This window comes from Caretta caretta, chromosome 3 (genome assembly GCF_965140235.1).
Source record: "Caretta caretta isolate rCarCar2 chromosome 3, rCarCar1.hap1, whole genome shotgun sequence".
NCBI classification, from domain to species: domain Eukaryota; kingdom Metazoa; phylum Chordata; order Testudines; family Cheloniidae; genus Caretta; species Caretta caretta.
Window position 1 is genome coordinate 47,692,972 of NC_134208.1, and position 14,193 is coordinate 47,707,164.

At 40.3% G+C, this 14,193-nt stretch overlaps 1 protein-coding gene across 2 annotated transcripts in view; it reads right to left on the bottom strand.

Annotated features, from left to right (window-relative positions):
* Window positions 1-14,193, bottom strand: part of BMP5 (bone morphogenetic protein 5) — a 71,548-nt gene that overhangs the window by 35,164 nt on the left and 22,191 nt on the right. For both annotated transcript variants that reach the window (XM_075126474.1, XM_048845252.2), the window contains one exon: window positions 7,873-8,065. In XM_075126474.1, the coding sequence (XP_074982575.1) occupies window positions 7,873-8,065 (193 nt within the window). The remainder of the gene's footprint in view (window positions 1-7,872; window positions 8,066-14,193) is intronic.

Genomic DNA, 14,193 nt, shown 5'->3' on the forward strand with positions numbered 1-14,193 from the left:
CATCTGCACTCCTGAGAGTGATCTGACAGGGCCCATGTGAGCAATGAGGCACAGCTTTTTGGTCTTCCTTTGCTGTGACACAGGGTATTTGCATATCTTAGCTGTTTCCCCTGGAAAGAGACTGCCTATAACAGAGTCCTTGGTGGTTCCTTTCTCAGGGAGTGAACCTGACCACAGCCAGTTCTCTACACCAGGCAGTCATATAGCTACCACGGCTACACTACTATTTTTAGCTTGCTAGCGCATATGAGACCTTGCAAGAAGTGTGCCCCCTCAAGCTAGGAATCAGTCTGGATTTTAGTGCAGACATACCCTAAGTGCTTGGTGTGGATCATCTCTTTCTGTTTGTACAGTACCTAGCACAATAAGCCCTGATCCATGATTGGGGCTTCCTGGGCACAACTGTACTACAAATAAATAAAATAATAATAATATCGGTATCAGTTTACTTTTCTTAAAGCAGCATGCAAGTTCAAGGTAAACATTCTTACCCCTATTTGCCATGGTGGGCAAGCTTTTATAACCTCAGAAATCTTTTAGTAAGTAAAGTATCTGATTCCAAATTATTTCTGTCTGAATTAATGGTAAATGATTCAAGTCAAACTTAATCCATCCTTCTCTAAAAACTACACTGATAACTGCACACACCAAGATCATATGTTAAAGAAATACAAAGGGACAACAAGCTTATAAAATATGAAACGAACAGGTTAAAAATTATGGTGGCCTGGGGTAAATGATACTTCAGCCAGCAGCTGTGCAGATGGACATCACAGTGACATGACGGGTGGAAACTGGCATGTCTAAACTGTCAGTTTTAAATGCAGACATAGGCTCTGATTCTGCAAATGTATACAGATGAGTAATTTTACACACAAGATTTTGAGAGATATTGTGCACCTCAGCTCTCATAATAGTCAATGGGAGCTGCAAGGGTTCAGCATCTCTAAGCATCAGGCCAACTGACCCCCAAGGGACTACAGTACACACAAGTGAGTAAGTGTTTGCAGGATCAGGGCTAATAAAAGGTGACCTCTGGAGAGGAGACTGGCTCTTTATTAAAACAAGATCAATCACATTGAGCCAGTGCTCCCCAATTTCTCTGTTAAGTTATAATGCTAGTGAGGACATTCTCCTGCTGTGCTCCTATCTATTTGATTATAGCAGAAATGTGTTAATGACCACACAAGAAGAAAACATACTGCTTCCTCTGGGTATAACCAACATGAAAAAATCCTACAATTCACGAGACCCTGACCCGCTACTCAAGCACTGAACGCATTAACAGCATACCACAAGCTCATAAAAGGTATTCTCGGGGGTCTTAAATGCCTAATTTTCCTCTAATAAGCAGTTTTATCGGAACTTTAAATATTAAACATCTAGCTGTAAATGAGATGGCCTTCTAAGATGGTTATTTATAAATATTTTTATATCACTTAGTAACAAATGTACACAAAGATGACAATTCTGTAATACTATTTTGGAGCAAAAATATGAGATTTTTAAAAATTGACTGTTTTAATGTTTACTATTCTCTTCAAGAACAAATTACTTAAATTATTAAAAACAAACAGGAAAAAATGTTTACAAAACTCAGGATTTTGTAGTAAATATTTAAAACACATCTGAAACAACTTTACAATGATAACAGAACTGGTAGTTTCATACTCACTCCCCACCAAGGAGTCCATGTGATAATATCTGTTAAACATGATTTTCTTTAAGACTCAAATTAGCCTTTATTCCAGATCTGTCATTTTTGCAGGAGAGCCCTTTACAAGGGACCTGGTATACACTACACAATTATGTCAGTGTACACACTACAGCCTTGCCCTGTGAATGTAAGTCCCTTCTACATCAACATAATAACTTCACCTCCACAAGAGGCATATGCTTATGTTAGTTAGGGCATCAGTGTCTGTGTGGACGCTGCCTTACTTACTTCCGCTGTTGGCTGTCTTGTCAATTTCAGGGCTCTATGCTGGCAGCATGAAATTGACAAGAAAGCCAGGCAGCTAGAGCTCAGCTGCCCCTGACTCCCCACTCCCAGCTGGCTGTTGCCTGTAGGCTCCCTGTTCTTCATTCAGGGAGCCTAGAAACTCAAGCAGCTGTCTCCCCGCCACACACACACACACACACACTCACTCTCTGGGTTGGGAGCGGGGAGTTGCAAAGCCCAGGCTGGAGTGGGGAGGCGAAAGCTGAGGGAGGGCGGGGGAAAGGAGAGGGCAGCTGGGCTCACAGTGGGGAGCTGCCCAGAGCTCAAGCCCTGGCTTTCAGCCCCCCCTCCCGCACACACACCCCCCCACTGCCCCTCTTCAGTTGATGGAAGCACTCCTGGTAAGGATGCGCACCACCGACAGAAGGTGAGTAGTGTGGACATCAGTAATTACTGCAGTGGCTGGAAGTTGACCTAACACAGGTCAAATAGGGCTGTGGTGTGGACATGCCTAAGGAGTTAGGAACCTTTGGATTTGCACTCCCTCTCTTAGTTATTCTCCCTTATTGATTCACAAAGCTACTAACTGCGATGTTTTTGACTTGTACCAGAAAGATTCCAAATATGCCCTCAGATATATCCACGAAAAAGCCAATTGGAGCGGAACATTCTTATACAATAGTGAAACAAGCCCCTAATAATGGGTCTAGTCCTCAACTCCTTCTTAGAGACAAAATCCCTAAAGGGAGTTTCGCCCAGCTAATGATCTCAGAGCTGGCCAATATAACTTAGTCTACTTGCACTGCTGCAGCTGACATGAACTTGGCTACCCTTTGGCATTGGTACTTCGATCTTTTGGTTCTTCCTTCTTCACGCAGCAGAATCAGGTAGTGTAACTGGCTGTAACAAAGGGATTATTCTTTCTCCTTGGCTTCACGTATGGAAAAGTTATTCATTTTAGGGAACTACAGAAAACAAGAAATGATAGCTCAAGGGAATGGTAATACAATATAGAGACTTTCACTTCTAGATCACTGCAAAGAATCTAGCCCAGGTAAATAGTAACTTAATACAGAACTTCAAAATATTTGCAACAAAAATTTGACTTTTTTCACATTTTGTTTCAAACTCAGGGTGAATTACTGCCCACCATGAAATCAGTGGGAGTTTTACCATTAATTTAACTGGGGCCAGGATGTGACCCTTAATTTGAGCCCAATTCACCCAAAAGTGCACCACATTTTGTGGATTTTCTCCTTTTATCCAATGAAAGCAAGCATGGGTCCATTCTGAATGATAGGCAGCTTCAACATTCAGATTCAAAATGCAAAATTTCATATTTTCTATGCAAAAAGTAGCCTATCACATGTAATGAAAACATGAAAGGGGATGAAGTAGCCTGAAAGAAAAGATTGAACAAAACAGTGAACATCTGGTTACAAAATTCAGGGAGGAAAAATGCCTCCATCATAACATACTCTGGTAGTGACAAAGATTTTACCACGAGAAAGGCTATTGTGTGTCTAAGCATAATGTGTTTGGTGACCTCAGTCCAGTCCCTCGTGGTCAGCTGTCCATGATAGAAAATCCACCCCAGCTGAGAGTCTCAGCAGAGGCAGCTCTGGACAGAATGGATGTGCAGCTCCTGATCCCCAATGGCCAGCTGAGCTGCTCTCTGATTGCAAGAGCTGGGCAGGATAAAGGTTCACAAAATCATCTTTGTGAGCCCCTGAATCCTGGGGCAGATCTGTCCCAGGCCACCTCAGGACTACTACAGCAGCTAGCTAGAGATATCCCGCTAGTATTCCTTTTCTCCTACCCTCACTCCCTGAATCAAGGGCTCTGCTACGGCGTCTTTATGGCACCTGACAATTCCGCAAAGCACATGACTAGTTAAGCTCATGACTCTGTGCCACCAGACCAGAACCAAGTATTTGGCCGGTGGATTGCATTACTTTCGTCACTGGGAATGGTCAGTCCAGCTCAGGGTTGGAGCACATTGGCAAAGCTATGTAGAAAATCTTGCACTATTGCCCATGCTTTATGTATTCTTGGGATAAGTTGAGAGGCTGTGTAACAGAGTCTATAGGGGTTCCTCCCTCAGGTGGGTGGAGGAACCTGACCACAGCCAGTGAGCTATACTAGGTGGTCAGTACTAAGGCCCCATTTACCCACTATTTGCCTCGGGGCTCTGCCCTTTATGGGCCTCCTTTAGTCTCTCTGTCTGGGGGATCAAAATAAAGCCACAACCCCCCACACATTCAGTGATACGGTAACTCCTCACTTAACGTTGTAGTTATGTTCCTGAAAAATGCGACTTTAAGGGACACGATGTTAAGTGACTCCAATTTCCCCATAAGAATTAATGTAAATGGGGGGGTTAGGTTCCAGGGAAATTTTTTTCACCAGACAAAAGACCACACACACACACAGAGACAGAGAGATTTAAACAAACAATTTAATACTGCTACACCGTGACAATGATTGTGAAGCTTGGTTGAGGTGGTGGAGTCAGAGGGTGGGATATTTCCCAGGGAATGCCTTACTGCTAAATGATGAACTAGCAATTGGCTGACCCCCTCCAGGGTTAATGCATTATTGTTAATGTAGCCTCACACTCCTCAAGGCAGCACGAATGGAGGGAGGGGAGACAGCCTGGCAGACAGAGCCAGAGAGACACACCGTGAGCGAGAGAAAGATGCGCATTTCCCTGTTAAGTAAGCTGACCCCACTCTTAAGTAGACTACCTTGTTAAGTTAATCAGCAAGCTGAGAGGGCAGCTGCTGCCAGGAAGCTCCCTCCGTCCTGAGCCCTGTCTTTTGTCCCCCCTGCTCTATGCAAGATGGGGTAAGCAGGGTGCAGGAACAGGGGGGAGGGGGACACCCTGGCATTAGCCCCCCACTTTTTCCCCTCCCCCCCACACAGCAAGCAGGAGGCTCTGGAGAGCAGCTCCAAGGCAGAGGGCAGGAGCAGCACATGACAGTGGGGGGGAGGGACAACTGAACTGCCGGCAATTGATAGCCTGTTGAGCAGCTGCCGCAGAGGAAACTTAGGGGAATGGGGAGCTGATAGGGGGGCTGCTGGTCCACCCTGGTTCTAAGCCCCCACCAGTTAGCTGCAACAGGCTGCTCTTTCTGCGAGCAGTGGACAAAGCAGGCAGCTGCCAAACGACATTATAAGGGAGCATTGCACAACTTTAAATGAGCATGTTAACAACATGTAACAACAAAACAATGTTAAGTGGGATGACTTTAAGTGAGAAGTTACTGTACTCCCTTCTTGTGTTCCCTGCAAAGGGGAGTGGCACATCGATAATGCTGCCAATTAGGGTGACCAGATGTCCCGATTTTATAGGGACAGTCCCGATTTTTGGGTCTCTGTCTCTTATATAGGCTCCTATTACCCTCCACCCCCTGCCCCACCCAAATCCCCTGTCCTGATTTTTCACATTTGCTGTCTGGTCACCCTACTGCCAATGATCCAGACCCATGCAATGAGTTTGGTGAAATCGCTCTGGCCGGGTCTCTGAGATCAGCTCAGCCTGACTCCCTTACCCTGGGAGTTCGTTGTACTCTCCTCAGGGCTGGGGTGAAGGCTTCCTGCCTAGGAGTTCCCTCCACAACTTCAGAAGTCACTCCTGCAGTCTACTGCTTAGGGCAATCCTCCTCCTCCCCTCCCTGCTGGCTGCAGCTTCCTCCCTATCATGGATGATTGACAGAGCCAGAGGGGTGAGACTACCCCTTCCATAAGGGCTTCTCTGGCCCCTTCCTCATCCGTGTGGGGCCTGTACATCTCATCACAGGCTGTCATATGCAAACCCGAAGTGTCGTTCACATTCATGTGTGGCCAAACAGCCACAGAGACAGAAAAAGTCTAGGAGTACACAGTCTTTGCTGGTGACCTGAAAGTCAACAAAACTGGGCTCTGGTGGTCCAAATGGTGGAAAGAAGTGTCTTCCAGAATCTAGGACCACTTCTCAAGCACCCCAGATGCCCCAGCACTTTCCCTGCTTAAACCAAGAGACTATCTTATTGAAGAAGTCTGCTGATAGCAGTTACTGTGGTATCATACTGGGAGGAAGGCCTCTGAGGTGACCAGGACCTAAACCATTTAGGGTTTTTAATGTCCAAACCAATGTTTGGTTTCACTCAGGAGCTAATGGATAGCCCCAAGTAACTATTGCTTACTAAGCAGTTGCAGAATGCAGCCGCCAACTGCAGCTTCTGAATGGTTCTCATGTAGCCTCCTTGTAGAGTACAACCTGGAGGTGACAGACCCATGAATAACTGTAACCAGGTCTGAAAACCAAAACAAAGAACTTTCTTGCCAAGCACAAATGATAAACACATTCTTGGCAACCACTGCTATTTGGCAGTTGGGAATCCAACAAGCTGTGCAGGTTTCAGACCTCAGCACAAGCAAATGGCAGTGGAGCTGCCCTTTGGACTTGGACTTCTTTATCAGTCTTTTGAATTTATAGAATTTGAAGACCCTGTTTGAATTTGAATTCAAATTTGAATTTGAAAACCCTGTTTCATTCACACCTTAATTTATATCTATTTAAAGATATCGATGTCCCCTCACGTTCTCCTCTTCCTCACAGTACCTTTTTAGAACCTGTTGTCACAGTTCTTTTGAATTTTTTGCAACATGCATGCCCAGGAAATCAGCTCCTGCTCTGCAGATCTATAAGAGGCAACATTCTGGTTACAGGTGACCATTTTCTGTGGTGAGTAATATTCTGAGCAAGATTCTCATTTTAACAATATTCCTTTGTTTTGTAAAATGATACCCAATTTTGGGTTTTCATTTCCCTTTCCCTGCTACTAACCCTGAAAATATCCCTTTCGGGTGATGTATGAAGTCTCCTGCTAAAATAATGAAGGACCAGATTTTCAAAACAGCTTAGTATCCAGCTGTTCCCATGTAGGCACCTAAAGAAGTGGCCAGATTCTCAAAAGGAAGAATTTCCATGGAAGCCAAGTTCTGAGATCTTTTGACTATTTGGATCCACATATTTAAGCAGGAGATTCTCTACATCATTTTGAAGGACTATTTTCAGGGTTAGCAGTAGGAAAGGGAGAACCCAGGACTGGGCTTGCTGCTAGGTTAAAATGAGCACTTCCGGGTGCTGAGCTCCTTTGAAAATCTAATTATTTACTTAGGTGCTGGACACACTTGACAATCTGTCCTATAGAGCTTTCTGTAAACTTGCACTCAAAGATTATTGCTTTGTCCACTTGTAATGCTTTATTTGCATTAAACTTTAACATATGGTAATCCCATGGAGCAAAATGTGTATCTCTCTCTCACCAACAGAAGCTGGCCCAGTAAAAGATATTACCACACCCACCTTGTCTCTCTAATATCCTGGGACTGACACGGCCATAACTACACTGCCTAACTCACTCACAGACACACATAGCAGTCCTTGGCAGTATTTAAACAATAAATAACATTTTAAAAAATCAATACAGCTCTTGCTTTGACAAAAATAAATAAAGCTGAACTGTACAGTATACAGTAGTTAAATGAAACTTGGCTTGTGGAATCCATATTTCAATGAAGGCTAACTTTTTTAACATTGGCCACTTAAATTGGGCATGCAATTCTGACATTTGCTCATCCAGAACAGTTAACTTAACCCATCTGCACACAGAAACATGGAGAGCATGTATTGTGCACGGATTAGGTAGTCAGGCTGGAAAAACTCTGCCAACAATGGAGACATTTTGTACAAGATTTTTTTGTAGCTGAATTTCTGTTGTTTCCCAGGAATTAACAGCCTCTTAAATTAACTGATGGTGACAATATCTTGCAGACGTTTAGATGCAGATGAATTTGTGAAAGATATCCAGTTATCACTTCTCCATTTGAGAGAATGCTAATATAAGGACTTTTTTTTCTTTTTCTTTTTAAATAAATAGTACCTGTTTGGGTATTCCTTGATGATCTGATATATGCTAATCTTAATTGTTTCATTCTCAAACCGACTGTAGCTTCGGTCCTTGTAAATCCGGAATTCAGCTGCTGTCACTGCTTCTCCATGTGGGATTTGAGTCAAGTCAAATCGAAACTCTTTGTAGTGCCTTCTTTGATGAGAAAAGTCCTTGTCTCTTTCAACTATGAAAAAAAAATTAAATTAAATTAAAGGAGTGAAATGAATATACCAATCCAATCATTAACTGTGCATTCACTATGTTTAAAAAAAATCCCAACAAACTGGAGTATATAAAACTGTGCAAATAATACAGCCACAAATCCAGACATATTTCCAGTTAAAGGAAACTCCACAAGCCAAATGGTCTTCAGTTCAAGAGGAAAAACCCTCTGTGGTTTTATACAAATTCCAGAAGTCAGAGTGGAAAGAATATCAAGAAAACTGAAAGTAGTCATGGTGTAAAGCAACTAAAAATATGGATAAAATGAAAGTTGCAGAAGGATTTGATACTTGGGTTTAGTTACATGTACAGCAAAAATTATTTGAGACACACAAATGATCTTGGCGTACATGACTGTAGGTAATAATCGGGAAAGAAAACAGGGAAAGCTGACTACTTCTGTCTGAGGCAATAAATTCTGGAACAGCGTTAAGTGCACCGTAATTGCTACATATTTAAGAAGAAACTACATCATATAAATTAACACATGCTGTCATCTTATGGCATAAAAGTGTCCTCTTTCAGTGGTATGAGCAAGAGAACCACAAGTCAGAGCTATGTGGTTCCGGCACCCAAACTGCACATTGAAGCAACACTCCTAGTATAAGTCCTCTCCACACATATATATTAATTCTCTGCCATGTTTTTGTTTATGTACAGTTTCCAATGCTTCTTTTATTGCAGCAAAGGTCCACCAGGAGCTAAAATCTATCCTCATAACTAGTTAATCAGGATCCCACAGTATTTTAAGAACAGAGGGCCAGATCTTCAGCTGGGTAAATCAGCACAACTCCATTAATATCACCAGAACTATGCTAAATTTACACTAGCTGAGGTTCTGGCCCAGTAGTATGAGAGGACGTCTTTGCAGAATATTTGTTTTGATGCATCAAAGAAGCCCACATAATTACTCAATGTGATTTTACATGTATGAAAAACAAGATCACCCATCATTTTTATGCCTATGGGGTAATCAGTGGTAGATCCCCAACTGCATTAGAATTTTGTACCTTACTAGATTTGGCAAGTCCAGAGTCAAGAATTCAGATCCATTCATCTGTCTCATCAAGAGTTAGCGCGTGTCTACTAGTGATGGGAGAAGTCCAAAGGGTTCAGAACTTGAGTTCGGCTGGGATGAGCCGACAAACTGAGTCTCACTAAGCCCCACTACACTCTTTTCCCACACAACCCCTTCTCCTACTTTCAGATCTACTATTTTCATTCCACTGATCCAAGAGAGTAACAATTTTGGCCCTGAAGCACTCTACGTTAAAAAGGGAAAGGAAAGGAAAATAGGGCTAGGTTTTGAAGTGCATAGTTAATGACACGGACGTAAAAGTTGTCCTTCCAAAAACGCTGAAATTACTTTCAGAACTGTATTTAAAGCACCTCTGTCAACTCTCAATGCCAGTCCTTAAGTATGCACCTATTATTTAGTCTTTTAAAGCATAACTGGAAATGGATTTCATTAATATAGACTTCTTTAAATGTGCAGATCTGTTGACAAGTTTTGCTTTGTCAGTCTAACATACTGCACAGACTATATTATCTATAAGAAAGTATTATCTTTACTTCAGTGAAGATGAAATTTCTCTTGACTGACAAAGAACCATAAAACTCCTCTCTAAACAAACTCAAGGAGTTAGTTAGCCCAAATACACATTTTGACTTTAAGGATCTGAGATTTTGTTCCATGTAAGACAAAGTCAAGAGGCAGAAGCATGTAAACTACCCGCTCTGCAGCCAAAGATAAATGGGCTGCCACTGAAGAGAAACAGGATACAGTCTATTTAATACCTCCATCACTAGCTCCTAAACAGCAAGATATATATTGATATCAGACCAGTTTTTAAAGCAATGAGATCCCCTGATCGGCTTACTTAATGCTCCAATAAAGGATCTATATTTTAAACAGGACGACAAATCAATTTCTGTTTTATTGTTCGCAGCTAGACTTTGTATTGCACATTCATGGAAAAATGGACTCTTTCAATGGAATTACAGTATAGAAAAATATGTAAAAGCATTCACACCAAGTACATACACAAGAGAAGTGTTAAAAAGAGCATCAGAATTTAGAAATTTTGTCAACTTTTTTAGCACACTCAGAGGAGGCAGACACCCCAACCAACAAGCTAGAATCTTTAGCCAGGTTCTTGGAATATTAACCTGATCCTAAATAAGTAGTAAGTAGTGTATGATGTAGTATGTTAACATTTTATTGTAACTGTGCCTCAACAAAAAGTCTAAAAAAATACACACTAAAGTCTTTCATTACTAATACAGAGTACAACATGAATTAGCACATGCAATCACAATGAATTGTTCAGGGATGCTTTTTTTTTTTTTTAAAATACAGTGAAGATCTTGCTATAAATTATGAATGTCATAATTGAACATTTAAAGACTACTTGGGAGCAGAATGTGCCAAGAGTTTTCATTTTTAAAATATTTTAAAAGTAGAATTAATCCAGGGCCCAATTCTGCAACCCTTTGATTATTACTTATTGAAGGAGTTCAGAGGGAGTTCTCATGTGGGTAAGTGCTACTCACTGTGAGTAAGGGTTGCAGAATTAGGCCCCAAATGCGGATTTCAAATCCCAGAATTACTGGTCTGGTTTTCATGTCTATCTACTTTGCAATAAATTCAAATTAATAACATTTGTATGGAAACAGTAAGTATCCCCCATGGTATAACTCAGACACAAATAGGATCAGTATTTACAACACACCGTATTACAGCATTGATAGTATTCTCCTAGAAGCACACACAACTACTGAAAAAATACTTATCATTTACTGTTGAGTTAAACAAAATTAAATATATTAAATAGGGCTAACACACATTTTACTTATCTATTTCTATTATTTCAAAGAAAAGGCACTGTTGCAATATGGAGAACACACACACACACACACCCCTCTGTTGTTCCAGTGCATTCTTTTAGTCCTGATCTTCAATTGAACAGGACTGAATTACATTCAGACAAATTGAAAAAACAGAGGTAAATGCCAGAAAAATAACTGATTGTCCAAATAAAGAATTGAATAAAAATAAAAGCCATAGGTGAAATCCTGGCTCTATTGAAGTCAACGGATAAACTTCCATTAACTTCAGTGGGGTTGGGATTTCACACTGTAGATTTCAGTATACCAACATGAGAAAATTAAAAGCAAACATAGGTGAACTAGAATGCCTAGCAATCAAATAAGATTTTGAAATAGGCATTACTGACACATAATGGAATTTAAAAAAAACCCCAAACAATGTGATATAATAATAGCTATCTATGAACTATAAAGAAGGGCAGATTAGGTCATAGAAGTGGGGGAGTAACATTCTTTCTAAGAGAGTCCATACAATCCATTGAAATAAAACTTCTTAGTAGCGAAGATAATATAATAGAATCTGTATAAAGACAAACCCCACACCCCTACATTAACTCTGTACTGGTAAGGGATTCCCTTCTGCCAAGGAAATCCTCTTCTTTCCATTCAGGGAAGCTTTCAGGTTCTTTTGCATGCTGAAGTAGCACAAAGGGAGCCATGGTGTCATCCAGGATCTGGTCCCATGACAAAAAGATTTTAGGAGGCAGAAGTTTCTGAAAGTTATGAGACTCTGAAAAACAGGTTCTTATAAAGGAAACACTTAAGAAACCTTAAATATTTACTACTCCAATTCTCTATCATATACATACACGCACCAATTCACTAGCTGAAAGGCAGCCATCACAGGGATGGATCACAACAGCAGTTTAATGGAATACAGTACAGCAATACTATGCAACAGCTAACAACAGGAAGTGAGGAAATACATCTTAACCATTTGAAATTGCAAGGGGAACTTAAATAAATGGAATATAATTACTCAAACTGGGATCTGACTAGAACATCAGAGCAAACGGTATTATAAAAGGGAGATCTTAAGTTGTTACAATTGCCTAGGACCTAGGTTTCAAATCTCATCTTAAAAACAGAACCTCCAACATACGTGTTTAACACTACATTGGGGCACTGGTTCACCACCAGCTCAGGGGGATATTAACAAGAAATGACTGAGTAAATGGCAAAGAGCATTTTCTTGCCAGCCATCAATATGGCCAGTGAAACATTCAGTGTCACAATGCATTCATACTAAACTAAATTACAAAAAAAAAAAAAAAAAAAGAGCCACATCTAAGAGTTGCTTTATAAAACGGATCACCATTGATCTCAAGAGAAAATATTGGGTTAATTTTTCTGCTGGAGTAAACTGAGGCAGCTCCACTGAAATAGATGCAGAGAATTTGCACTGTCTACATTCTTTGTTCCTAGAGTATACATTTATATTTAGTCATATTAAAACAAATATAATTTGCTTGCGCCCAGTTTACCAAGTGATCCAGATTGCTCTGAATCAGTGACCTGACCTCTTCATTATTTACCACCCCCACCCAATCTGCAAACTAACAAACAGCGATGATATTATGTTTTCTTCTAGGTCACTGACAAAATGTTGAATAGAATGGAGTCAATAAACAATCCCTACAGGACCTCACTGGAAACAAACCTGCTTAATGACAATTTCCAATTTACATATTACATTTTTACATTTTGAGATTTATCCATTAGCCAGATTTTAATCCATTTAATATGTGCCATGTTACTTTTATATCAAGTTAGTATGACAGAATCTATTTTCCAGAAACCCATGTTGATTTGCATTCATTACATTACCCTCCTTGCTTTTTTATTAATTAAGTTCCATAACAGCTACTTCATTATCTTGCCCGGATTCTATGTCACACTGACAGGCCTATAACTACCTAGGTTATAAGGTCTGTTCTACTCTTCTGGATTTTTCACAGTGCTCCAAGACTTATTGAAAATCCACATTAACAGTCCACTTAGTTCCTCAGTTATCTCTTTAAAAATTCTTGTGTGCAAGTTGTCTGGACCTGCTGATTTAACAATGTCTAACTTTCGTAGCTTCTGTTTAACATCCTTCAAAGATACTAGAGGAATGGAAAGACTGTTATCACCATCTGATCAGACAATATCATCTGTTTTTTCCGCAAATATGGAACAATATTTACTGAACACTTCTGCCTTTTCTGCATTATTATTGATAATTCTACCATTTCCATCTAATAATGTATCAATACCCATTTTCAGGATTCTTTTTGTTCCCAATCCTCTTTTTAAAAAAACCTGCATTTTATAGTCCTTAACTGTGCCGAGCATAGATTTCTTATGTCCCTTTGCTTCCGTTAGGAATTGTAGAAAATTGATAACTTCTGATTTATATTCATTACTATCAACTTCCCCTTTCTTCCATTTATTTTATATATTACATTACTTTTAATAGCTGCCTTCAGTTCCCCTGTAGACCAGATCTGTTTCTTAAGCAGTACAGCCTTTCCCGAATGGGGGATTGTGGTTTTTGGCATTTAATAAGGTGGTCTTAAAATGATTCCCAATTATAATTCACAATGTTCTGATTAAATTCTTCCTCCCAGTTGATCTGCCTCAAAATTGTTTTTAGCTTTGTGAAATTGGCCCAATTAAAGCACCACGTGTATATGTTACTAGTCTGGACTTTACTCTGGTTGCGTGTTATAAATGTGATCAAGTCATGATCACTTCTACCGAAACGATCATTAATTTTTTGTTCTCTGATTACTTCCTTTTTTTAAAGACAAGGTCGAACAGAGAATTCCTCCATGTTGGCTGCAACACTTTTTGAGTTAAGAAATTCTCATTGATATTGCTTAGAAATTCTGAGGAGGGTTTTGTACCATGAGACCTCCAACACATGTCACTGAAATTGAAGTCCTGCATGATCACAAAGTTTTTTTCTACACATTATACTTACACATATTAAAGCTGTGATATTTTACTACTTAGCTTATTGTCACTGTTTCACTGTTAAATATACTTGCACTGGCAAAACTGGTGGGGCTTATAGATCATGTGACTGTAACAGGTCACTTATCCTAATCTCACTAAATTTCACTGTTTGAATTCTTTGCACAAGCACTAAAATAAACTAGTCAGTTTTAACTACCTCAAGGTGAGAGAGGTTACGGTAAGCTGATATACTACAAACTA